The sequence below is a fragment of the Peromyscus eremicus genome, chromosome 3 (assembly GCF_949786415.1).
Source record: "Peromyscus eremicus chromosome 3, PerEre_H2_v1, whole genome shotgun sequence".
Lineage (NCBI taxonomy): Eukaryota > Metazoa > Chordata > Mammalia > Rodentia > Cricetidae > Peromyscus > Peromyscus eremicus.
The window spans coordinates 97,757,194-97,783,566 of NC_081418.1; the positions used below are offsets into that span (position 1 = coordinate 97,757,194).

Here is a 26,373-nt window from a genome sequence, read left to right on the forward strand (position 1 = left end):
GAACCTGTGTTCCTGAGCTGTGGTTACTCATATGTGGCTCAAAATAAAGTCTGTCATTCCCTTTGAGGAGAAAGCTGTGTTTTTGCATCAACAGTACAGACTTCTGAGTGTCTCCCTCAAGCCTAGTCTGAGGTCTGGCCAAGCTGTGGGTGAGCAGACATGGGCCTTCCCACTTGGGGTAGAAACTCCTGTAAAGTTTCTTTCTATAGGGCATTTTCCCAGCTGCAGGCTCCTCAGTCTTTCCCAGTACTATCCGCCTGTCTCTACATCTGGAAACGTTCTGTTTGGTCTTCAATACCCAGCTTCAGAGCGAGGAGCCAGGAGGGTCCAGTGAGGACAGTGGGCTGTGGTGCAGACTGGGCTGGAGGTGTAGGCAGGACAGGCAGGTTCTGGGTTTATGTGGATGGGGCTGAGGAAGCCTCAGGGGGCTGCCCTTGCTGAGAGAGGATGGAATGATAAGAACAGGGCTGACAGAGCAGGGCTGTATGCAGGCCACTCCAAGGCTAATGCCTCTGCAGTACTGCGGGGAGGGCTCAGGACTCCAGCCACCAGGGCTCTCAGTGTCCTTGTTCCTAAGGCAATGGCTCCCTCCCGGGTGCTCATGGGAACTGTGAAGATGAGGACCTGAAAATCTGCTCCTGATGGATACGTCTGGGAGGCCCAGGAGTCAGCCTGAGTTCCCCAGCAGCAGCAGCTGGGCCCTGGAGCATCTAGTCCTGAGGTGGTTGTAGGATAGACAAAAAAAAAAAAAAAAAAGAAAAGAAATAGCCCTTCTTGGAAGAGTCAAGTGTGGGAGGCTGCTGGAACAGGAAGGCCTGAGAACTTTGTGTAAGCTGGGGGGCCCAGACCACACCCAAGAAGGCCTTTCTAATGACCAACCTTTCCATTAATGTTTTCTCAACACAGACAGTCTACACTGGATCAGATGGTTACCACAGACCTGGCAGGCTGCTATCATGGTAGCTCAATATATACAAGCCAGTCTGGCTTCTCTCAGAACCATTGTCCTACTGTGGTAAAGAGAATATGTTCGTCTGGTAAGCTTGAGTCAGGGTTCCACCCCTCCAAAAGGATGGCATGATCTGGCAGAAATATGACTTCCAGAGGTAGCCCCATAGGCAGAATGGCTCATACCCTGCCCCCTCCAGGTACCTAAGTGCCAGACCCTGTATGGGCGTTCAGGTCACGGCCATGAGCTCACTCCCATAACCTTCTCAGGAAATACTTGAGCTGGGTATTGAAGAGCAAACAGAACATTTCCAGATGTAGAGACAGGCGAATGGTACTGGGAAAGGCTGAGGAGCCTGCAGCTGGGAAAACGCCCTATAGAAAGAGAATACAAGAGAAGGGGCTGGAGAGAGGGCTCAGCAGTTAAGAGCACTAACTGCTCTTCCAGAAGACCCGGGTTCAATTCCCAGCACCCACATAGAAACTCACAACTGTCTGTAATTCTAGTTCCAGAGGATCTGACACCTTCGCACCAATGCACACTAAATAAAGTGAAGTAAATTTAAAAAAAAAAAAAAAAAAAGGAAAGAGAATACAAAGAGAACACAGGAGAATACCTCCCAACTCTCTCCTCCCTGTCTGAATGGAAAGGAAGTACCAAGACAAGATGGGTGTGCTGGCTAGTTTTATGTCAACTTGACACAAGCTAGAATTATCTGAAAGGAAGGGACTTCAATTGAGAAAATGCTTCCTTAAGATCCAGCTGTAAGGCATTTTCTTAATTAGTGATTGATAGGGGAAGGTCCAGCCCATTGTGAGTGGTGCCGTGTCTGGGCTGGTGGTCCTGGGTACCATAAGAAAGCAGGCTGAGCAATGCATGGAGAAGGAGCAAGCCAGTAAGCAGCACCCCTCCATGGCCTCTGCATCATCTCCTGCCTCCAGGTTCCTGCCTTGTTTGAGTTCCTGTCCTGATTTCCTTCAGTGATGGACTATTACAGAAGTCAAATAAACCCTTTGCTATCCAACTTGCTTTTGGTCATGGTGTTTCATCTAAGCAACAGAAACCCTAAGACAAAGAAAACCCCATGTGGGGATATCCTGACTGTGTGCTTTGTATTCGATGACCGTTTTGCTTCCTCCTGCCAACCCAGCTACCTTGCAATCAAGTTTCCATTGTCAGTGACTAGGCTGAGGCCAGCAATGGAAAAGCCATTTGTGTGCATTGTATTTTGTTTTGTTTTTAATTTTTTTTTAATGGAGGTGGGGGCAGGAGAGATAGCCCAGTGGTTAAGAACATTGGCTGTTCTTCCAGGGGACTTTGGTTTGGTTCCTAGCATTCACATGGTGGCTCACAATGGTCTGTAACCAGGATATCTAATGGGCCTTTTCTGGCCTTTTAGGGTACTGCATGCCTATGGTGTATCAACATACATTCAGGCGACTACTCATACACATAAAATAAAAACAAATAAAATCAAGCCAAGCGGTGGTGGTGCACGCCTTTAATCCCAGCACTCGGGAGGCAGAGGCAGGCTGATCTCTGTGAGTTCGAGGCCAGCCTGGTCTCTAAAGCGAGTTCCAGGAAAGGCGCAAAGCTACACAGAGAAACCCTGTCTCGAAAAACAAAAAAAAAAAAAATAATAATAATAATAATAATAAATAAATAAATAAATAATCTTTAAAAATAAGTAAATAAAATTAAAAAAATGGAGGCTGGACCGGGTGGTGGTTGCACACGCCTTTAATCCCAGCACTTGGGAGGCAAAGACAGGCCAATCTCTGTGAGTTTGAGTCCAGCCTGGTCTACAGAGCAAGTTCCAGGACAGGTTCCAAAGCTACACAGAGAAACCCTGTCTCGAAAGACCAAAATAAAAAAAAAAATGGAGGCTGGGGGTGGGGGTGGAGAAATGGCTCAGAGGTTAAGAGCAGTGGCTGCTCTTCCAGAGTTCCTGAGTTCAATTCCAAGTAACTACATGGCGGCTCACAACCATCTGTAATGAGATCTGGTGCCCTCTTCTGGCCTGCAAAGCGTATATGCAAGCAGAACACTGTATACATAATAATAAAAAAAATCTTTTAAAATATGGAGGCTGGGGCTGGGTGGTGGTGGTGCATGTCTTTAATCCCAGCACTCAGGTGGCAGAGATAGGTGGATCTATGTGAGTTCAAGGTCGAGCCTGGTCTACAGAGTGAGTTCCAGGACAGCCAAAGCTACATGGAGAAACCCTGTCTCAAAAAATCAACTCCTCACCCCCACCCCCCCAAAAAAATGAGTCTGGGGAGATGTCAGTAAAACACTGGCTTTGCAAGCATGAGAACCTGAATTCAACCCCCCAGAACCCACATAAAAAAGCCACACGTGGCAGTCTGTGCTTGTAATATTAGTGCTTCAGAGGCTGAGACAGCTGAGGCCCTGGGACTCACTGGCCAGAGCCCACATCAGGGAGAGACTTTATCAAAAAACAAAACAAAACAAAAAAGCAAGAAACAATACCATTTTGACCTTTGGCCTCCACATCCCTGTGCATACATGTGTGCATACACCTGGAGACATGCATACATGCCATGCATACACCTGGATACATGCACACATGCCAGCACACACAGTGGAAACAAAGTTTCTCTGTGTGTCCCTGACTCACTTGAAACTGTGTAGCTGAGCTGACTGCACACAGTGCTCTTGTCTCTACTTCCCAAATGCTGGGGTTACAAGTGTGTGCTACATTTTGTTTTGAAGCAGGACTCACGGCCAGCCGCCAACAAGAGGTGTTTTCTTAGGAAGAAGAGAAGAGGGGCACTCAAGCCTAACACCCCGGGTGACATGCCTTTAGGATGAGTACCTGACTCCAGTGCCTGGGTCACACACAGGCGCACCTGGCTGAATGTTTGTGTTGCTAACAGAAAAGTATCCAATGTTCTACAGTTAGTTATAGGCCAGGGAGTGAAGCAAGAGAAACCAGATAACAGTTTTTGACAACAGGCAAAACTCCCAAGAGGATGGCCTCGGGGTTGAGGGTGGGGGTGGGGGTGGGGTTGGGGGTGGGGGTTGGGGGGTGGGGGTGGGGGGATGTTACCATCTCATCATGTGACACCTTTTCCGGTCCCTTGTCCTATCCTCCAGTCCCTGAAATTTTGCCCAATTTCTTCTTGTCCCTCTCCTCTTATCTACAGATCCATGGTAAGCAAGTTAGCTTTTATTTCCCCAAATTTCCTTTCCTTTAAAAGTTTTTTATTACATTTGTTTTCGGGTTTTTTTATGTGTGTATATATATGTGTGTTCGTGCCAAAGTGTACACGTAGAGGTCAGAGGACAGCTTGTGTGGATTTGTTCCTTCCGTCCACCATGTGAGTCCCAAGGATCAAACTCAGGTCATTGGTCTTGGTGGCAAGTGCCTTTCCCCACTGAGCCGTCTCACCGGCCCCAGATTTTCATGATCAAATATCGGGGTAGTCATGCCAGCAAGACGGATCTCAAGACATACTTCTGCCCTCATCTTGGCCTTAAGAGTACTGAGACAACAGACACCAGGACACTGGCTTCCCTGCGGGAATCTCAGGACTGGCAGAAGAAGGACAAGGGCTGGAATGGATGCCAGCCAGAGCAGGAGCTTGTAGCCCAGAAAGAGATTTCACACACCTGTCAGACCACCTTGCAGGAGAGCCTGGAACCGAGACACTGAAGGGTCAATGACGGGCAGACCACACCCTCGCCAGGGCTGCTTAGCTACTGTCCTCTACTGAAACGTAAACTTCATGTCTGGTCCCTGAAAGATGGACTTGGGAGTTGTTAGACCTCACTGTTTTCTTCCTCTGTCTCACTGATTAAGTCTCCTTTCTCTGCTTTTCACTCCCACCTGTCCCTGTAGTTGCCAGCTTGAGGACAGTGGTCAATTCTGGCTCTTCAGGGAAGCCAGAGCCCAGGCCGTGACTGTGACCACACCGAAATGGCAGACTTGTTTCCACCTGCCACCTAGTTCTGCCCCTGGTGGCGGAGGGAACACGTTCCAAGATTGGTCCTGTCTTCCTGTCTTGTGGCTTTGTAATGGCTGTAATAAACCCTTTCATTCCAGAGATCTCTCAGTCTCTAGACCTTTGCTTTAACAACATGCTAGAGTCTGATCCCCGTCCCCACCCCGGCTTCTTGTCACTCCCCCTCAAACCCTGTGCACCTGTCTTAGTCACTTTTCTTCTGCTGTGATAAGACACCATGAGACAACTTATAGAGGGAAGAGTTTATTGGGAGCTTCCAGTTTCAGAGGATGAGTCCATGACCATCATGGCAGGAAGCATGGCAAGAGGCAATCAAAGCATGGCTCTGGAATAGTAGCTGAGAGCTTACATCTTGAGGCAGAGACAGGAAGCTAACTGGGAATGGTGTGGGCTTTTTGAAAACTCAAAGCCCACCCTCAGTGACACACTTCCTCCAATAAGGCCACACCACCTAATCCTTCCCAAATAGTTCCACCAGCTGGGGACCACATTCAAATACATAAGCCTATGAAGCCATTCTTTTTCAATCCATCACAGCACCTCTGCACATGGTTTTGTTGAGCCTGGCACATTAGAAGACAGCACTTGAACAATGATCAGAACCTTTGAGGACGTTTCACTAGTGTGATAAGGATGTGGGTGGGGACTGGCACACTGAGTAATTTGGACGAATGGATCACAGATCATTTGTGTGTGCTGTGCAGCGAGCGGTCAGAGCTTTCATAGTTTGCTTTTCACCCCCTTCTGGGATTGTGCTCTGATTAACTTGCCACAGGATACCAAATAATAAACTCACTCACTTCATGGACCACCACAGGGAGAACTGGCCCCCTAGCAGGGGGGCACTACACAAGAAGACATCTACTAGAGGCATGGTATGTGTTTGTAATGGAGAAGCGTGGATGTAACACTTCTGCAATGGCTCCCACCACCCTATGCTGTTTCTGGGAGGCCTTGAGAGCGGACAGGCATGTGAGGGAAGAAGAGCCTGATTCTCCAGCTCTACTGGTATCTGATCTCTGAGTCTCTCTCTCTCTCTCTCTCTCTCTCTCTCTCTCTCTCTCTCTCTCTCTCTTTCTCTCTCATTACCATTCATTGCTGCAGCCTGGGAAGACAAGGCAGCAGAGGTCCACTGCTGAAGTGGACCCTGTCCACAAGTGCATGCAATGTGTGTGTGGTGGGTGCTATTAGGTTCCCTGGCTGGCCCTCACTGCAAGACCGGCAGGAAAATCTAAAAACTCCATTCAAGAGGCCATGAAACCACTCCTGGCTGTGGTGCCCGGATACTCCTCTGATCGCCACTAGAGGGCAGACGTCAACAACTCCAACTAAGGGATTTTTGCCATCATCATGCCTCACATAACCCCAGCTTTCTTATCAAGGCTGATCTGGTTCCAAGTAGGGACCACAGCTCGACATTAATGTCCCTCGTCTTAGACGGAGTGAATTTGTGAGTCTGTGAGAATGTTACAAGATGAGTTATTAAGGGCACACTTTGGGGGAACAAAGGTGGCCAAGAAAGAACTGTGAGATGTGTTCACTCGTCCTTGCAAGGATAAAGCTAGAGAGGAAAGAGGAGGCCTGGAGCTGAGGCAGGACCCAGCACCTGGGCTGAAAGGCCATAAATGGACAGGCAGAACCAGCTGGCCAAGGAAAACCACATGATTTCTTGCTACAGGCCACAGGAATATATTACAAGAACTCAGCTGGTTATGGCAAAGCCACTACCTGAAGGGATCAAGAAATTCCTCCAGAGGAAGCCAAATCCCAGGGAGCTTTTGGTGTTATTTGGCTTATTATATCATATATTATTATATGATATATGATATATAATATATTATATCATATATATTATATTATATCAGCTGTCTTCTGTTATGAAAATCATGTGTGCCTTCATAGCTTTCCCAATTGATTTTTCCCCAAGAATTACTAACAGTGTGGACATATACATTCGAGGTATTTGGAGAACAACCTCAGGAAAGACTTCCTTCCCTAAGGCCCATCCGTTTCTTCTCCATTTAGCGCTGGAATCAGACATCTCCCTTAGCCACATTCAAGGACTAACATAACAACTCTCCTGCATTAAGGTAAATTCCACAAGGAGACACTGCCGAGGTCAGGTGGACCTTAAGTAATAGCTTTGCACAATTTAGCTCGGACCCTCCTTTCTTACAGCCTTACTAACTTTATAGACCTCTAACTCCTTACCTAACCACTTCTAGGAATATTTAGATAACCTTCTGCGCTGACAGCTATGCACAGCAAGAACCTCAGTTCAAGCCTCTCTGTAATTATCATCATTAGCAGCATCCGGCCAGGTCCATCCCCAGATGGAGGAAAGTATCTTATTAGAGATACCTCTGTACTCTCTAAGAACAGAAAGCATCCAGACTACCTGTTTGAGAAGGTCTGGCAGATGTGCCAATTAAGCTTAACTTTCTCCTTTCTGAAATCTTTCCTCTACTTCCAGATCTCCCTTTAACTATCACCAGAGGCATCTAGCTGTACACAGATTGCCTAGTGACTGAACACACTTCCCCCCACCCTGCGGAAAAAATGGCAGATAGCTTGGACAGATAAGGGTCAATGGGATAAAGAGACAATTTTATTTTTAGAGAAGGAGAGATAGAACTGAGAGGTATGAGGAGACAGAGAGGAAGAGAGGAGTGGAGAACTTGAGGATGGAGAACTGAGAGGGATAAGGAGGATTTTGACCAGAGAGAACATGTGGACGAGGTGGAAGATGAGGAAAAGCCAGAAGGGGAAGTACTAGCTGGGTAAGAACGAGATGAAGAGGACCTAGATGAGACAGAATTAAGATGAGAGAATTAAGATAGAACTTAGAGGGAACAGTAGATATAGAGAGAAATCAGGCAAGAAAGGAGCTAGGCATGAGAACAGAACTGAAGCTGTGTAGATAGGATTTTATCCCAGAGGAATAAAGTAGATGGACAAAGAACTTGGTGTACTTAGATTCATTTCCCAAAAATAGTTCTCACCATTCATAGTTTTCTCTTCTGAGCCCCCAGGAAGTATAATATTAAGGCCGGTCCTTTTAATATTATTCAAGAGTTTCTGGAGCCAGGCTGTCCAGATTCAAACCCTGGCTCCTCCTGGTACTAGCTATGTGGATTTGGATGGGGATTGAAGCTCTCTGTGTCTTGGTTTCTTGTCTGTGAGACAGAGACAGTAATAGTAGCATCTCCTGCCCTAGATGTGATGCTAACTGGGTCATTTCATCTGAATCATTTAGGACCATATCTGGCACAGAGTAATAGAGTGGAAATTGCCAGCACTTAGCATCTTCTAACCTTGATTTTAGCAAAAAGGCCAAGAAGTGATTCGGTCATTGATTTCCAAGGAAGAGATCTATATGGGGTTGAGCTAGCTACCTTCCTCTCTCCACACATTCAGGCACAAATGTGTGATGAGGAAAAGTGAACGGGTTCTCTGTAACCTCCAAATGAGAACATGTGCCAAATAGGTTGTGCTCATGACCAAGTCAGCCATCTGTTCAGATGCCTTGAATCTCTCAGACTTTACTCTTGAAGTGAGTCCTTGGAATTTAATGCCCCTCTTCCTTACCCCCTCAAATTGAGACTTGGGTTTGGCCCTTCTCACCCTGACCCCTGCTCAGCTTGGTCCCCAGGATTCCAGAGCCCTGTGATGTGGAGTTGAGCAGAAGAAATTGCTTTTTGTTTCTTCCTGCTTGCCTCTCAGCTCCCAGGAAGCAGTGGTTTTCCTCCTTTCTTACTATCAAAGGGATTTGAGATCTTCAGTCCTGGCTGCCCAGGCCAGTTTGGGCTCTAAAACAGGGTAAGTGGCAGCACCCGGCTGGTGTACCAGTTCTAGTCGGCACAGTGAAACACAGGTACACTCAGCTTTCAGGGGCCTCGAGTTCCGTTGTCTCCAGTTCTGGAGAGGTATCGGGGGACACGTTTACATTTCCTCCCTCCTTGAAGCATTTTTATTCATTAAAAAAATTGTTATTTTATTTTTATTGTTTGTTTTAAGACAGGGTCTAACTATGTAGCCTTGGCTAACCTGGAACTCTCTGTGTAAACCAGACTGGCCTCAAACTCACAGAGATCCACTCTCTTTCTCTCAAGGGCTGAGACTAACAGCATACAGCACCATGCGTGGCCTATTAATTTTGAAGTATGTATTTATGTGGCTGTCTGTGTAAGGGTATGTGTACTTGAGTACAAGTGTCCAATGAAGCCAGAAGCATCAGGTCTACCTTGACCTGAATTTACAGGTGGTTGTGAGCCACCTGACTTGTGTGCTGGGAACTGAACTTGGGTCCTCTGCAAGAGCAGCCTAGGCTCTTAACCACTGAACCATCTCTTCAGCCCAATTCCTTGGTCTTTTGTTTTGTTTAGGAATGTGCCTTACTTTATGAATCAAGAAACATGATTCTGCCGGGTGGTGGTGGCGCACGCCTTTAATCCCAGCACTCGGGAGGCAGAGCCAGGCGGATCTTTGTGAGTATCAATTGAGTTCCAGGAAAGGCGCAAAGCTACACAGAGAAACCTTGTCTCGAAAAACAAAACAAAACAAAACAAAACAAAAAAAGAAACATGATTCTGTGTGTGATATGGTGGCACACCCCCACAATTCCAGCACTCAGTAGGTGGAGACAAGAGGATCAGGAGCACGTCATCTTAGGCTACATAGTTAGTGTGTTCAAGGCCAGTCTGGGCATATAAGACTGTTTCAAAAAAGAAAAGAGCTGAGTGTGGTGGATCCCAAGATTTGGGAGGCAGAGGCAGGATCTCTATGAGTTCGAGGTTAGCCCAATTTACATAGCAGATTCCAGGACTACATAGAGACCCTGTCTTAAAAAAACAAAACAAACAAATAAAACCAAGTGTTATTTTGCCCTCGCATGGTGGCACACATTTGAAATCCTTCCAGTTGAGAGGTGGAGATGGGAGGACTGGCAGTTCAAGGCCCATCTGAGCTCCGAGATCTTGCCTGAAAATAAGGAAGTCTGAGTTAAGAGGCATCCCGGCACTCGGAGCTTGCCTGTGTCAGCCACTAGGTGGTGCTCTCTCAGATAACCGCCTGCGGTGTCGCAAGTGCGGTCAGTGCTTAGCGGTAGCCTTACCTTATCTTATCAGGTAGTCCTGATGCAAAGGTGCAGACCTGTACTGTATGCGAGAGAACTAAGCCTAGAGGGAGAGTTAGGATTGAAGGTGACCATTTAATGACACCCGGGATTCCGGACTATTCGGCTTCCTCGTGTGTGACCTGAGATACGGTAACTTCCCTTTCCCAGAAAAGTCATGTCCGTGCGGAGCAGGATCGGAGGACTGGGCTTGGTTTGGTCCCAGGAACCTGGGCTCTGTGTGGGCTCTCGGTGCAGGGTGCAGAGCGAGCTCGATCCTCCACGCCGGTTGGCGGCGCTCGCGGGCTTGGCCGGAGCGCACGGGCGGCGGTGCTTCGCCCTGCTCCTCTCCGCGTCCGTGGGGCGGGGACAGTACGGCGGCCGCCGCTCAGTGTCGCGGGAGCCGGACCGCGCAGGCCCGTCCCGGCGCCCGGGGGGCGCCATGTGGTTCATGTACGTGCTGAGCTGGCTGTCGCTGTTCATCCAGGTGGCATTCATCACTCTGGCCGTCGGTGAGAGCGCTGACCCGGGCCGCGCGCACCCTGGTGCCCCGAGCCGCCAACCGCTGCTGTGCTTTGCAGCTGGGTGCGGGCGACCCCGAGCTGGTCCTGCTGGACCTCGGCTGAACCTTCCGGAGGGGATGCATGGTCTCCGAGACGCATCCTTGCTCTCTGGGCCATGGGCTGCCCCCTCTACCTGTCCCCTCTAGCCGGGGCTGGGAAAGGCCCCTGTCTGTGTCACCCGGCTGTGTGCTACCGCTAGCACATAGCGCCCGGCCTGTAAGCTAAGTGTTCTGCAGGTATTGATTGAGTGACTGAAGTTTAAGGTTCCTGGGGCAGAGGTTAACCCTATGTTGTGCAGTCACATCCAGTCTTTCTGTTGTCCTGGCAAAGTTCTATTTGTGCAGATGGGAAGGACACCACAGGGGTGCTTTAGCTTCTTCCTGACTTCCTGAAGTCTGGGGAGGATTGGTGGGGACTTACGGGATGAGCAGCCTGGTGGGAGTGGCCCTGGCTGAACTCTTCCTGTTTGTCCCCTCCTGTGACACCTCACCCCCCCCCCCAACTCCCACCCCCACCCCCCCCACCCCCACCCCCGCCAACCCAGCGGCTGGACTGTACTACCTGGCAGAGCTGATAGAAGAGTATACAGTGGCCACCAGCAGAATCATCAAATACATGATCTGGGTAAGTGGCAGCTTTTCCTTGGAGTCACCCAGGGCTTGCTTGCCCCGCCTCGGAAGCAGGAAGTGGGGGCTGTTTGGTTTGGAACTGCTGTGGTGCTGAGAACCCAGGCTCTGAGGGTATCCCTCCTACCTCCCTTGCCCTGCACTCTGCACTCCTGGGTCCAGACCTCCCCGGCCCTCCATCCTCATGTGGCATTGTTTCACAGCCTACTGTATCCTTTAAGGTGACAGTGGAGCTATTGCAATGACAGGTCTCGTGGTTTCGCCTTCACATGGCTATTTCCCACTCTGTCCGCTGTCTCCAGCCCCAGATCCCCACACCCAGTTCAGGCTTAGAACTTACAGCGACATTAAGGACAGTTTGTCGTGCTTATTTTTTGCCCTCTTTCTAATCAGAGTGATTGTTCCTGAGGGAGCCGCATGCCTGGCCTTTCTCTTGCCTCATGGGAGGCTTCATTTCCTGGAGACGTGGTCCCTGCCACTACAGCTAGCAAGGCTGTAGGAAGGCTTTTCTGAGGTTGCTGTGGGAATGTGTGTGGACAGAGAAGTTCTTCACCTTTCACTCACCTACCCTCTGCAGCTACTTTCATTGTGCACATAGCCTGGGGTTGTAGTATGTGTAAAGACGGGGCTGCAGCCAGTTCATTGGCTCAGCCTGTGGGTGTGGTTGGTATGGCAAATTAGACCTTTCACCACTGACAGCTGAAGCCTCTCTCAGGCTGCTGGCTGGAATCACTACTGGGTTAACGTAACTGATTTGGTAGATCATGCTCAGCATTCAAGGAAAATATGAAATGGGAGGTGGAGGGTGGTGGGCGTGCATGTGGCCTGTGGTTAGATCCCCAGCTCCCAAAATATGATAACTGTAAAGACTAGGACGACAAATTGAGTGTGAGCTCTGCGTGCATATGGATGGGTGTGTGGTAAAGTGCTGTGTAAAATGGTTTTTTCTTACTTTGATTTTTTTTTTTTTTTTTTCCGGAGCTGAGGACCGAACCCAGGGCCTTGTGCTTGCTAGGCAAGCACTGTACCACTGAGCTAAATCCCCAACCTGGTTTTTTTCTTACTTTGGATAACTGTCAAAAATCTTTTAGAAGTGACCTTCAGAGATGCCACCTTTGACAGCTGAGGGTGGCTGTGGAAGTGTCTGTGAACCAAGAAAAGCAAAGTCTATTTGTAGCGCTGCCTGGAGCGGGGCTGGGGCTGGGGGTACAGGTGGTCTGAAGGCCCCCTGCAGCAAGTGCCTCTGCCTGTTTCAGTTCTCCACAGCCGTCCTGATCGGCCTCTACGTCTTTGAGCACTTCCCCACCAGCATGATTGGCGTGGGCCTTTTCACCAACCTCGTCTACTTTGGCCTTCTCCAGACCTTCCCCTTCATCATGCTGACATCACCTAACTTCATCCTGTCATGCGGTGAGAGGGGACAAGCAGAGAGGACTTGATGTGACTGGATGTGGGCCCTCCATCCCAGACACTGAGGAGGGGAGCAGCTAAGAAGCCGCTGAGGCTAGGCTGCTTGGGGAAATGACTTCTTAATCCTGGGGACCCTAGAGCCTGTCTCTGGCCCAGGGCCTAGCCCTCATCAGGGGAGGGGCTCCAGCCAAGAGGACCTTATCAGAAAGGCAGGGTGGAAGGAGGGCTTGGGAAAGTAGAGAAGACACATTGTAGGCCGAGTGATTCTCACCTTTAAGAAGCCGCTTGGGCCCTTTGGAAAGCATGGAGCTGGCTTGGCAGACGGACAGCTCCCGCCAATCACTGAGACAACATCTTAGAGCTAGCTGCCTGTCCTCACCACATGGTCAGAGGTTTCCACTGCCCCAGGCTTGGGTCCTGCCTTCATCCTTGGCCCCATCACTTTTCCTGTCCCCAGAAAGTCACGTCCCATCCCTGGGCCTTCACCGTTTTGTCAGACCCAGTTGGTTCATTTGGTGGTCACAGATGTACACAGATGTTCGTGAGAAAGGTTTTAGAAAATGGTCACGGGCACGGTAGTCTCTCCTCACCATAGTCTGGGTCGACATGGCAGGTGGCGTGGGGTGAGCGTTTAGCTCCATTTCTGTATCTAGGGGGAGATTCTGAATGTTATCCACAGAAGGGCGGATTGTTAGAGCTGGGCATCTCTCCATGCCAGATGTGGTTTTACCTCAGAATTTGTTCAGCACCAGGTTCCTTGTGTCTCCCACAGAGGAGCTCTGGTCACCAGAAGGCTCCTCTGGCTTTCTTATGGCACTCCCTTGGCCTGCCATTTGGGTGCCTGAATGAGTTTTTCTAAGGGACGTCGTGGGCACCAGGTGCCATCTGATGTCCCTTAGCCTTGGGCATGACATAGCAGAGTACTGTCTTCCTGGTAAAGGGGAAAACTGAGACAGGAAGTTGTGAGGTGGGTATCGGGATGGTCTTTCTGGTGCTTGCCCATGGAGGCCGCCAGGGCTTTGTGCCTCTGAGCAGCTGTCTCCTTACTTGCTCTTTTTCATGAAGTTGTGCACACGAGGGAAGAGTGTATGGGGCCAGGGCATACCAGTATAGACCAGTGTGCCTCTTCCCATTGTAATTTCCAAGGAACCCTGACTGTACATGTCTCTGAGGCGGCCTCCTCCCAGCTGTACAGTGTGGGGTCTGCCGTGGTGTGTGCTCTGCCTACCCATGTCCTCCCGACACCTACTGCTCTTGGGAGAGCAATGGCGTGATCATGGATTATGTAACACACAAAGACGTGTTTTTATAGCATGCCAGAATGTTCCAGTCTACCTTCTGATTCTATTCCTGCTACCCTCTGCACTGAGAAAGTTGGGGCTAAGCACCCGTTCTTAACAGATGGGGACTGAGTCCTAGACAGAGCCGTGCTGTGAGTTGGTGCAGAGTCAAGACTTGGAGCTCCAGTTTTGGGGCCTTCTAGATTTGGTGAACACACAGTGATCAGACTCTTCATCCCCACAGGGCTAGTGGTGGTGAACCATTACCTGGCATTTCAGTTTTTTGCAGAAGAATATTATCCTTTCTCTGAGGTAAGATGTCCCCAGCGTCTAGCTCATATACGCATGTGGCAGAGATGGAGGAGTGAAGGGACTTACCTGATGTGCTTTGTGAGTGTAGCTCTGATCCAAAACTGGCCCCGTTCAGGAACCATGTTTTTTTTTTTTTTTTTTTTTTTTTTCAAAACAAAAACCATGATGATTTTGGAAGGCAGGCTGTCTGAGGAACAGAAGGGGTCCCTTTGGCTGAGGTGGACGGACACTGTCCCCTTCCCCACCATGAGTCCTTTGGGTGCCCCAGTAAGGTCATCTCAAGTCCCGGAGGGGCACCAGGCTGGCCTGTGTGACCCAGACCTCACAAGGCAGGACTGGGTGGCAACCCTCTTGCCCCCAGCTCCATCGGTTCCTGCCCAGACTTCCTCCTGCTTGAAACCCCCGAGAAGAAGAGTGTCACTCTGGGGAGGGACTGCATTCAGTCACCGCTGTGCTTCCCCTCTCCCTGAGTGCTAGCCCCTGCAGGGATGGGGTGGGCCTTGGGGGCGCCCCTGGGGCTCTCCTCAGTCTCTCCTGTCAGCAGGTCCTGGCCTACTTCACCTTCTGCTTGTGGATAATCCCATTCGCCTTCTTTGTGTCGCTTTCGGCTGGGGAGAATGTCCTGCCCTCCACCATGCAGCCGGGAGGTGAGGAAGGGTTTGTTCGGTCGGGTTGGGGGCACCAGCCCTGTGAGAGGACACCGGGGCTTTGGGTGATGTAGACGCCTGCCTGTGTTTCCACAGATGACGTGGTCTCCAATTACTTCACCAAAGGCAAGCGAGGCAAGCGCTTAGGCATCCTGGTTGTCTTCTCCTTCATCAAAGAGGCCATCCTACCCAGTCGGCAGAAGATATACTGACCCTTTGGGGAGGGCATGTGGGGGGGCAAGACCAGTAGAGCCAGGCCCCTGGGCTTCTGGGCTAATGGTGCCTGGGAGCCTGGAGGGTGTCTTCTGCCAGCCCAGGTTTCCCTTCCCTCTGTCCTGAAGCCCCGTCCCCACCCTCCTGGGGGGCTTGGATGCTGCCAAGGGCACCAGAGAGGGTAGCAGCGCCTGCTTTGCCAAGAGAGGCTATGTCCCCAGCCCTCCCCTTCCCAGAGTCGGAGCTGGCTCAGATGGGGTAGGCAGGGAAGGGTCGATGCCACTGGGGAACAGACAGCAAGTTCTCAGGCAGGTGACCCTAGGGAAGAGCGGAGGGTTGGCACTTCCAGGAAAAGTGCGTTTTGCTGTTGAACTGTGGGTCTTGTCCAATGCGGATTCCCTTTTGAATAAAGATTCTAGGTGGCACTGTTTGCCTTAACACCCCAGGAGTTCATCTTTCTCTCTGCCCGCTGTCCTTCTGCCTAGACTGGGCTAGCCTTCTACTCCAGGGACTCATCTTCTGGCTCTTGCCCTTCTGAAGAGATTCTTGTGGCCCTAAGTGGGAAGGGAACAGACATGAGGATGAGTGGATGATAACGGCAGTTTTTCTGAGGCTCCTCCCTCTTTTTCCATGTCTTCCTTCCCCCAGACTGTGATAGTCCGGATGGGAGGGAGCAGAAACAGTTGGGACTGGGTTAGAGATGCAGAAGACCATCTACAATATCCTATTTATGTCTTCCTTTGAGGAAAAGGAGAGGTTTCTTAGTGAATTCTATCTCAGGCTCAATGAAAAAAAATAAAAAATTGGCTTCTGGGCAGCCTAGGCTGTGGCCTGTTTCTTGAGAAATGGGATTGGGAGAGGCTGCCGCTCAGAGCACACAGGCCTCACACTCATGTGTGCTTCTGGCTCCTGGAGGGATGTGAGCTCTGCCTTCTAAGAAGGTGGGCCCCATCCTGGGTACAGACCAGCATCTGTTGACCTTGCACTCCAACTACAGTGCCTTGCAAGGGCTCAGCAGTACATGGAATGAAGGCCCCACGAGAGCTGCCACTGGCCGAATCCCGTACCTCACAGTGAGTCTGGCAGGTGCCCAGATGGATAGGCATGGGGAAGACCCCTACTGGTGAACATCTCTATCTCATGCATCCTTCATCCCATTGGCTCTTACGTTTCTGTCGAGTCTCAGCCTGCCATTCCCTGAATTTTGCTTTGCAGCTACAGGTGAGCTCGACAGACCTATTTCTGCCTCTCGGGTGGGTGAAGTATGTCTAGGACCCGAGGCTGCTGCTCTTCAGCGTCCTGAGACTGGCCCCATTTGGCCTTGCTGCCCACTTCTTTATCTTTGTTCACCCTACCTGCCGGTCAGTGCTTGGACGGGGCTTTCCCAGGCTAACCCTGGTGGCGTCATCACGTTCCCTACTGGGTCTTGGGGTGGCTGACAGAGCTGGCGGTCTGCTTTCTTGACTCGCTTCCCTGGCACTTCTGTGGCTGCCTGTCCCTTTACCTCTCTGTCCTTTCAGTCTCTGTAGCGGCTTTTCTCTTGCCCGGTGCACACAGTTGCTCTTGGGCTGTGTTAGGAATTGCCCGAGGAAGCCCAGCCATGCTGGTGGCTTTAGGGACACTGTGGAGGAAGCCAGGGCCAACCTTCAGCCCTAGTTCCTCTATAACTTCTCAGCCACAGTCCTGCTGCCTTCTGGGGACAGACATAATTTGACCTCAAAATCTGCTCTGTTCACCTGCTTTTTCTAGTACCTGCCCTGGTCCCATGATGGCTCAGGAGCCAGGCAGGATCTGGCTTTCTCTTTCTGCCCTACATCCAGTCTATTCTTAGTGTCTCTTCACGGGAGCTGCTCCTTCTGCCATCTTTCACCTAGTTTGTTCTGACAGTCCCCTGTGTTTCTCTGTCCTGTGGCCAGCTGGAGTAGGCTTTCTAAAATGCACAGTTGGCCACGTCTTTCCTGGCCTCCAACTTTTCCCCAGCTCTCCACTGCCCTCAGGATAAAGTCCAGACTCCTTAGCATGTGTGTGAGGCTCCTGGTGTCCTGGTCCCTGCAGGCCTCATCACTTGACCAGTACCTCTGGGCCCCAGTCTCCTGTATGCAGAGACCATGGCTCTCCGGCCCCTTTAACATCCTTCCCTCTGCTCATTTTGGTAGTTTGCCACTTTCCTCTTAGATTTGATTTCCTCCAAGGAGCCTTGAATGTCCCCTGTCCTCCCCTAACCCCAGCCACCACACAGATCCCTCTAGGCTCACTGGCCTGTAGTATGGTCTGTCTCCCCCACAAGACTGGAAGCTCCTTGAGGGCAGGGAAAGCCCTTGGATTTTTGTATTATCAACTACCTGATTTTGGCGCCTGGCCCATGGAAAGCACTCAATAAATGTTTTGTTTTAAAGAATGAGTTGTAAGTGTGTAACAAGGGAACGCTGGGGTGCAGGGTGGCTTCCTGGACCAGTCTCACATCAAGGCCACAGGTCTTTCTCTCCTGGCAGAAATGCTGCCCTGCCTCCTGGAACTGTGGCTTCACACACTTCAGTGGGACCAGGAGCAAGGGGGCAGTGGCACATGGGCAGAGAAGCCTGGTACTGGATATCACATTCGCTGTTCCTCATCCCCAGTCAGGGTCTGCAGCAGACAAGAAGGGAAGGTGGCAGAATTCCTAGGGGGGCCCTGTCCTGGAAGCCTTGTCCCTTGTGTGCTAGGGGTAGGTTAAGGTAGAGCAGTGAGGACCAGAGGGTTACTTTTACATTGCTCTGTCCCAGGACATTATCGACCCTCTACTGAATCTTATTGCTCTGTCCAGATGTGTACATCCCAGGGAGCCAGGCAGTTTCTTTGTAGAGAAAAGGTAAGCCTAAGATGTGTGCTCTTGGGAGGAGGGAGTAAGGGCAGCTCCTGCCCTTGGGCTTCGGAATGAGAACGCCATAGGTGTTTCTCCAGTCCTTCCGCCACAATATGAATCAACACTTGCGCCTTCGCCAGGAGGGTTCCAAAACAACTTTATGTGAGAACTCCCTTTGAGGGTGGGGCCCCTCCAGTCGGGCAAGCTTTCAGAGTAGCCAGGAAGGGTTCATCAAATGTCTCACGCAGGCTCATAGCCAATGCATTGCTACAGGTATCTCCCAAATGCCGTTTCTGGGGCACTTTGAGGATGTCAAGTGGATATAAGCCCTGGGGCACTTTCATCCTGTAGGGTTGAGCCCCGGGGTACAGCACCCGGACCATCACCTCAAAAGGCAGCCGGGGTACAGGTGTCACTGAGTGGTTGTCCACTGTGTACAGGCATGCACCTCCCAGGGAATTCCGAGTCACCTCCACGAATCTGCCGAAGTCATGCTCCTTGCAGGGTTCTGGGTGCACGCCCAGGCGTATACCCTGAGGACAGTCAATCTTGGTGACCGGGGAGCTGACGGGGTTATTGCTAAGATTCCACAACTTGGGCCGACTGATGGTGCTCTGCTGCTTGTAGATGGGCTTGGGTGTCACCACAGGTGAGGGCAAGCTTTGCAGTTGAGCCTCCACGGAAGGATAAGTCGGGAAGCTTTTGATAAACTGGGATCTTAGAGTCTTGGAGAGGGCCAATGACCAAGGTTGGACACCAGCCTCTTGTTTGGGTTCAGCGGAGCTCTGGGGCCGGCCCAGCAGCTTGCCTTGGAGCCATGTTCTGAAATGGGCCTGTCTCAGAATTTGTTGTTCTTTCTGTAACAACAAAGGACACAGGGCAGACCCTGAAGCTAGCGCCCTGGGAAACTCCAGGCCTAGTGGGAAATTTGCTGCTTTATGTGAGCCTTGTTCTGAGAGAGTAGGCATCCCTTGTTCTGATTGGGCTCCCAGGCTGTGGAGAAGACAAAAACTTTCATAGGAGACCTCCAGCTTGAGGACAAAGACGTCATCCCTCCCTAGGGACAACCTCAAGTTTGCAGGCCTCACTTCCCCTAGAGGTAGTCCCAGCCTCAAGGAGACAGTCCTACCCTCTGATGGCTCTGGTTTGTCCACAGAAGGAGAAAAGAGGAAGAGCTAGGAGGCCTGGCATTGGCTGGAAGTAATGAAGGTGCACAGGCTTCTGGGGAGTGACATTGAGGAGGACAGAGCAGCTCGTGGCTGGACTGGGTGGTGGACACTCAGCCAGAGCTGTCTTTACCACCGCTGGCACTGAAACTTTCCCCTGTGGATGTGTCCCCACCCTATCATCTCAGTGCCTCACTCCTCCACAGTTGCTAAGTAATTGGGTGCTTTGGAGATTGACCCAGCTCCAGAGGCAGACTGATTAGGCTTAGCCAGGAGTCCTAATTCCATCAGCCCTGCCCAGTCCTAAGTCAGGCAGCATCTGGCTTGTTCTTTGTTCTAGTCATTGGAAGAATAGTGGTCATGTGATCCACTGAGGCCAACAAGAGGATCCTGAGGGGAGGTCTGCAGGGAGCTGCTGAGTAGGGGTAGGGTCAACAGAAAACCTGACAGCTCTAAGGGCTAGACAAGGAGGACATCATGAAGAGAGGCTCAGCTGGGACACTGGAAGTGGCAGGGCCCTGAAGTCACTGTAGGATTCACTTAGGAATCCATGTTCTTGAGTTCGAGGCCAGTCTGGTCTACAGAGCAGGGGGTAGGGGGGCGAGGAAGGAAGAGTCCCAGCTCCCTCTAAGTTTCCTGTTCTGTTTGAGTGTTGTTATGCTCCCTGATGGCATCTGTTAAGCCCTTCCCCTGCCGTGTTCACTAGCCAAAGCGCTTCACTGCTCGGGACCCTTACCAAACCTCTAGTCCGTCAAGTCTGATCCCTACGTTTGATGTTTTCTGCCTCTGTGATGCTCCCGTGCGCCCCATGTATTTTGCACAGTGACTCCTTCTGTGGGTCTCTCCTTCCCTACTCCATATGGATATCAGATGCCTGTCCATCTTCAAAGACACCTCCTTGGCATCCCCTCAGGCACCCTCCTTGACTCTCTCCAGGAGCATAACCTACCCCTCCCTAGCACTAAGCTCCTTGAGTAGAGACCATACCTTGCTGGACTTGCAGGGCCTGGTGGGAGCCTAGTGTATAGTGAGGGTAGGGTATCTGAATGCCCCATAATTCAGGCTGCATTCGCTTTCTGGCACAGGACAAGACCTTTGGCCTGAAGGAGTGGTTTATAAGGGAGGACTTGGGAGGGGGCAGGGGTTCCTTCTGTGAGGGAGTCTTCCGACTGCTCCTCTCACCTGGCAGCAGGGCCCAGCCCCGGGGGTTGGGGGGTGGGACTCCCCCTTACTTGATACTCAGTCAGGTAGCGGCGCTCCAAAACGGCCAGCTTCCTCTTCAGGGTCTTCAGTTTCCCCATTTCTCGGGCAAAGTCCTTCTTGTTCTGTTTCCACATGGCATCCTTCAAGAACCTGGCACCAAGGTGAGGGTGTGGCATATTACAGTAACTGGGCTGCCCTCAGGGGGTGGGGCGCTGAGGGCCAGGGTGGGATGAGTGGAATTGCCAGAGCAGAGAAGAGCAAGGCACCCTCGTCCTATGCCCAGGGACCCTCTGAGGGCGAAGAGGGGAGCTTCTGATGGAGAGTTGGAGGAGGGGAAAAGCAGAGGAGGAGGGCAGTGTTCAATCTAAAGGGGTGAGGTCAGGCCAAACCCATGTGTACAATATCCTGCCACCTGCCTCCTCAACCCTCCCCCTAGAGGCTCAGTTCTGGGGAAGGACCTTGCCGGAAGGAACAGCAGCCGGTATGGTTGTCATGGGCTCACCGGGCACAGCTGCGGTGGTTCCAGAGTTGGCAGTAATCGATGGGTTTGCAGCCCATGGCATCTTGGGCATGCACATTGGCTCCATTCTGCACCAGGACCTTCATACATCCCAGCAGGCCATTGCGGGCAGCCAGGTGCAAGGGTGTAGAGCCATGGCATGTCTTACTGTGAGGTATACCACAGGGCAAAGGGTAAAGGGCAGAGGGAAGGGGAAGGGCATCAGATAGGCAGGTAAGCCGGAGTGGGCAGGCTTCCAGTGCCCACTCTGCCACCACCATGAGGGATCCTGTCCGTAACCCTGCTCCTCACCAGGCCTCAAGTTTCTCTTCTCTAAGCTGAGCAGTGCAAATCTAAGCAGAGGATATGTTTGAATATGACAGCTAGGAGGCTGTAATATGAATATGACTGGAGGCTCCCTGGGCCGCTTCAGGGCCATCAATCTCATCCGCTTTTGTCTGATTTTTGAGACAAGACCTCTTGTAGTACAGGTTGATCTCCAATTTGTTATGTAGCCAAGGATGGTCTTGAACCCCTCATCCTCCTGTCTGCATCTCCTGAGTGCTGAGTGTACAGATAGATATGTACCACCAAGTCTGGCTCCTCCCTGGCTTTTGGCAAGGTTGGCTCACTTGGTCGTCAGAATGAAGTTAATTTTAATGTGTGTGGTGTGCATATGTGTGTATGCATCGTCACGTGTGTGTAGGGGTGTGTGTGTGTGTGTGTGTGTGTGTGTGTGTGTGTGTGTGTGGTTGACACTGGTGTCTTCCTTTTCCTCTGTTGTCCTCCACCTTATGTGTACAGTGTACAGGCAAGGTCTCTCTAACTTGAACTCAGGGCACACTGAATCAGCTAGTCTAGCTAGCCATCTTGCTTGGGATTTCCTGTCTCTGTCTCCCATGGGCTGGAATTACAGGAAGGTCACCATGCCCAACTGGCATTTACATGGATGCTGAGGATTGGAACTCAGGTCCTCACATTTGTACAATGGGTGCTTTACCCATTGAACTATCTCTTCAGTCTCTATAGGTTGCAATTAAATATCACCTCCTGGGGCTGGGGATGCACTTCCTTTGACAGAATGCTTGCCTAGCATACATAAAGCCCTGGGTTCAATCCCAGCACTGTATCAAACCAGGTGTAGTGATGCATACCTGGGAAGTGGAAGCATGAGAATCAGAAGTTCAATATCCTCATAGCCAGTTTGAGGGTAGCCTGGACCACATGAAGCACTCAAAAAATAATGAAGAAAGGAATTGCCACTTTCTTAGAAGTTATTGCTTCTTTTAGATAGACCCTTCCCCAGGGCTCCCACCCCATCACCCCATTGTTCTCTTCATAACCCAGCTCTCGGAATTCTGGCCATTCGTTCATTTATTTGCAATTAGCATACTGTCCAGTCACCAGAAAGTCAGCTCTGTGAGGGCAGAGATGGGCTCCTGTGTCTGTTGCGATGCTCCCAGCTTGGGTGTGGTGCTTGTTAGCACACCGTGAAAGCTTGGTTAGAACTCTGGGTGAACAAGGCAGTCTCTTGGTGTGCCATGCATTTTCCTTGTCATGGAAGTATGGCTGGAGAGATGGCTCAGTGGTTAAGAGAATGTACTGATCTTGCAGGACCTGAGATTGGTTCCCAGCACACAACCGCCTATAACTCAACTCCTTTATCACAACAGCTCTATGGCACAGGCATTCATCCTCCCAGTCTCAACCAAAGACAGCCAGTTCCCAAACTAAGCTACAAACTAGAAATACCTGGGGATTGTCAAGGCTTCCAAAGCCCACAATGCTATCTGTGTACACCTGAATGTGAGGACTAAGGCACTGAGGCTCCTGCAGACCCACAGTTGGCCTGAGCCAAGATTTTGAGAATTGGATCTGCCCTCTCTGGATGCTCAGTCTCTTAAGAACCAGGACACTAAGTGGGTTCCTTGACTGCTTTCTTCAGGCAGAACCCCTCATCTGGTCCTGCAAGATTCCACTTGCCTGGCGACCCAGAGTCCCAAGTGTCTCTCCAACAGCAGGCTGGACTTACGAGTTGATGGCTGCCCCTTTCTCAAGCAGGTAGTCAATGCAGGGGAGGATGTCCGACTTGTTGTCTTTATGGATGACTAGGTGCAGGGGTGTCTGGCCGTTGTTGGTGGGCAAATCCACAGGGAACTTGTACTCTTCTATCAAGACCTGAAGGCAGGAAAGCTTGCTTCTCTGCGCTGCGAAGTGGATGGCTGTGAAGCCCTGAGGAGTGGAGTGCAGAGCGCAGGAGAAGGCTCAGCAGGATTGGGGCGGGGCCCACAACCCTGCCTCTGTCTTGGGGTTGCCCTCTTTGTTCCCTGTGTCGCTGGAGGGGCTCACAGTCCTTCATCCCCTACCTCTCTGCTTCCAAATGGGCCTTCTATGGTTGGGTAATTAGGACCAAGGCATAGAAAAAGTCACCTCGGAGCTCCTCAGCGGCAGTTCATCTGGTAGCCTCTCTTAGGTGTTGGGGAATTTCAGTCCCTGCCTCCACGCTGCAGGCTTTACCTTGTCGTCGACTGTGATCTCTTTGCGCTCCCGATTCAGGCAGAACCGAAGCCAGTCTACATTGCCCACCGAGGCTGCGAACAACTCGGAGTAGCTTGGAATCGCTTTGTAGTTCAACGACTCTGAAGGGCTAGAATTGGCCGGGCGGGGGTGAGTGGGAGGGCTGGGAACCTCCCGGGGTTTCCCTGCCCCCCCCCCCCCCCCCCCCCCGGCCCGCACACCTGCCTACCTGGGCTGTGAGAACTCGGGATCCTGTGTGTGTTCTGTCTGCTGTGTGCTGCCCGGTGCAGCGGAACTGGACTTCTCTTTTCTGCCCGAGCCCTTTCCGGAATGCAAGGACCCTGTCCTGCGCCTCGGAGTAGCAACGCTCACAGAGGTCGGGCGGGCATTGGAACTACTGCGGCTGTGCACACAAGGCTGCGCGGGGCGGGGCACACGACCCACCCCCGTCCCCCGGGTGGCGCCTCCACCGCCTTTGGCCCCAGCCAGGACTTGGGGGAGGGGCGGAGCCCGCAATCCTGGAAACTCTGCACTCCGAGCACACTACACACTTAGTCTATAGTGGAATCACATAGGAATCAAACAGAAAGTGCGACTGGGAAATGGAATCTGGCCATCTCTGCCCATAGAAAGCAGGGTCCGGTGCCACACGCACACGGAGTGCGTTTGTATTTGAAGTTGCATTATGAACTAGCTGCCCTTGAAATTCCACGTGCTAAATTATTACGTCCTCACAGCAGCATCATAATGGACAACCGCTACGTCACACGGGCCTTCCAAAGCAGAACCGCTCCACTTGGTACTTTTCTTGGGAAATGGAAGGATACAGAGTTCCAGGGTAGCCTGGGCTATGCGTCAGATCTTATCTCAGAAAAGTGCCAGACATGGTGGTGTAAGCCTGCATGCAACGCTGCATTCCAGAGTTAGCATTATTAGAACACAGTAGACACTAAGAGGCAAGGTATTGGTTTAAATATTAAGGTAACTCCACATAGTTAAAAGGGAGGTTTATTTTGTGGGGTAACTTACAAGTGAAGGGATAGGTTACAGGGTCTGGGAAAGGTGTAGTGGAGTCCAGCTGTCCAGTGTTCTCTGGAGAACTCTGCTCGGTCTACCTCCAGCGTCCAGGATCCAGTTACGGAAGCCTCAAAGTGGGTGGTACTTCCAGGTCAAAGCTGGACTGGCTACCCGCTACAGCAAGGCCCAGTTGGGGGAAGTGGGTGCCTGTGATGTGCCTTTGGAGTATATGTGTGCCCCAGGGAAACTGAAAGGAGAAGCGTACCCTATGATGTGCAGAGGTATAAAATAGAGATTCTCGGGGCTGGGGGTATGGCTCAGGAGTTAAGAGCACTTGCTGATCTTTCAGAGGGGTTACATGATGGCTCACAACCACCTGGAACTCCAGTTCCAGGATTTCCAATGCCATCTTCTGATCTCTAAGGGCATCCGGTATGTAAGTGGTGCACATATACAAATGCAGTCAAAACACTCATACGCATAAAGTAAATCTAAATTTAAAAGAATGCTGATTCTCCAGCCAGAAGCAGCCTTCTCTAGACTCCTGCACTGTACATTGTATCACTAAGCCATGTGATGTTTAAGCTTGTGGAAAGTGGACTCTGGGAGGGGGGGCCCTCCTGTTCCAGACTTCAAGATGTTTATTTTAAATGTTTGGGACTGGAGAGATGTCTCCGTAGTTAAGAACAGTTGCTGACTTTCTAGAGGACCTAGGTTTGGCTCCTAGCACCCACATGGCAGCTTTCAACTGTCTGTAACTCCAGTTCCAGATGATCTGATGCCCCCTTCTGGCCTCCCTTAGCACCAGGCACACATGTGGTGTACATACACACATGCAGGCAAAACATTCATCCGTATAAAAATTAAAAATTAATCTCAAAATAAATAATAATCTCCAAAACAGCTTTTCCTGGAGCAATGTGGGCCTCTAGCTCTGGGCCAGGGTTTGGGAGAGGCCGCAAAGTGGCCCAGGAGTAAAATGTTGTGTCTTAGCTAGAAGGTGTTTCCAATAGATATTGCAATTATTTATCCCATTATATAAAAAATGCCTATAATCTCTTCACGGTCCTTCCGACGCCTAAGCTACTTTGAATTGGGTTTCTGTCCCTTTCAGGAAAGCCTGAGTAGTGAAAAGTTCTTTGGTTAACTCCTCCATGGGGTACAGTGATTAGGACTGGTGTGGTGTCCCCTGGAATGAGCTGTGTGGGCTACGGCTCCATGACACTCAAGGGTGTTGAGAGTCATCTCTGCACTCTCGGGCAACAGCAAATAAATGAGAGTGAGGATTTATGCTTGGACTGCCAGGCCTGGCTTGTCTGAGTAGGGGCATCCCTGCATGGGGCTAGGACTGGGTGCTCACCATCACTTTCCTGCTATGGCTTTAGCACGTGCTGCTATACGGGGCGTATGCTTCTGATACCAGGGCGGAGGTAGGAACAGAGCTGGCTCCCAGCAGCCAGTGTGCTTCTGGCTGTGCTGGCAATGGGCAGGAAATAGAGCTTCCAGGTCAGTGTCCTGGGTGCCAGGAGAGCTAATGTGGTCTTTGTGGGGTGGGCGTCTGTGTTTGGGAGAGAACTGGAATGATAAGTCCTAGCAGGTAGGGCAGAGAACATCTGCTTGTAGGATCAGATTGGAGGAAGACGGGTATCTGGGGTGTGAGCAGTGCTGAGGAGAGAGGTCTGAGCAGGGCTGAACCCTGGAGAGAGGACATGTTCCAGAAAGCTCTGTGGCCTCTCCCCATCTGCTTTCCTTAGCACTCCATTGCCACGCCCATTCTGAACAGGTCCTTCAAATGAGCCTCAGAACAGTTCCTGAGGATCAAAGAGGCCTGCTGGGCAGAGATCTAGTCCCTTCCAGATGCCAGTTTCCTTGTGGCTGGCAGATCAAAGAGTTTATTTAATCACCTACCATGGAAGTACCACGACAGTCCAAAATGATCCCAAGAGGCATCCAGAATAAAAGGCGTTGGGGTCTGGGGAGATGGCATGATTGGTAAGGTGTTTATCACACAAGTGTGAGGACCTGAG

The 26,373-nt window shown here is 51.0% G+C and overlaps 2 protein-coding genes across 2 annotated transcripts; one reads left to right on the forward strand and one right to left on the reverse strand.

Annotated features, from left to right (window-relative positions):
- The first annotated feature begins 10,359 nt into the window (after positions 1-10,359).
- On the forward strand, positions 10,360-17,500 carry Tex261 (testis expressed 261). The gene is made up of 6 exons (XM_059258106.1): positions 10,360-10,563; positions 11,159-11,238; positions 12,497-12,650; positions 14,175-14,242; positions 14,787-14,889; positions 14,986-17,500. The coding sequence occupies exons 1-6, from the start codon at positions 10,494-10,496 to the stop codon at positions 15,099-15,101; spliced, it is 591 nt and encodes a 196-aa protein (XP_059114089.1). The 5' UTR covers positions 10,360-10,493; the 3' UTR covers positions 15,102-17,500.
- Positions 17,501-18,084: 584 nt separating this feature from the next.
- On the reverse strand, positions 18,085-26,333 carry Ankrd53 (ankyrin repeat domain 53). Its single transcript, XM_059257079.1, has 7 exons — positions 26,255-26,333; positions 23,559-23,856; positions 23,330-23,459; positions 22,845-23,044; positions 20,816-20,980; positions 20,343-20,463; positions 18,085-18,801 (listed from the first exon to the last, which is right to left on the reverse strand). Exons 1-7 carry the CDS (start codon positions 26,331-26,333, stop codon positions 18,103-18,105), a joined length of 1,692 nt encoding a protein of 563 aa, XP_059113062.1. The 3' UTR covers positions 18,085-18,102.
- Between the last annotated feature and the right edge of the window lie 40 nt (positions 26,334-26,373).

Bases quoted from the DNA above. Each gene is read 5' to 3' on its own strand.
- Tex261 (XM_059258106.1), top strand. From the start codon at position 10,494: ATGTGGTTCATGTACGTGCTGAGCTGGCTGTCGCTGTTCATCCAGGTG. The intron at 11,239-12,496 runs GTAAGTGGCAGC...TGCCTGTTTCAG, and splicing joins TCATCAAATACATGATCTGG to TTCTCCACAGCCGTCCTGAT. The intron at 14,243-14,786 runs GTAAGATGTCCC...TCCTGTCAGCAG, and splicing joins AATATTATCCTTTCTCTGAG to GTCCTGGCCTACTTCACCTT.
- Ankrd53 (XM_059257079.1), bottom strand. From the start codon at position 26,333: ATGCCATCTCCCCAGACCCCAACGCCTTTTATTCTGGATGCCTCTTGG. The intron at 23,857-26,254 runs GTAGGTGATTAA...CTCGGAGTGCAG, and splicing joins ACTGTCGTGGTACTTCCATG to AGTTTCCAGGATTGCGGGCT. The intron at 18,802-20,342 runs GTAAGGGGGAGT...TTGTTGTTACAG, and splicing joins GCTACCTGACTGAGTATCAA to AAAGAACAACAAATTCTGAG.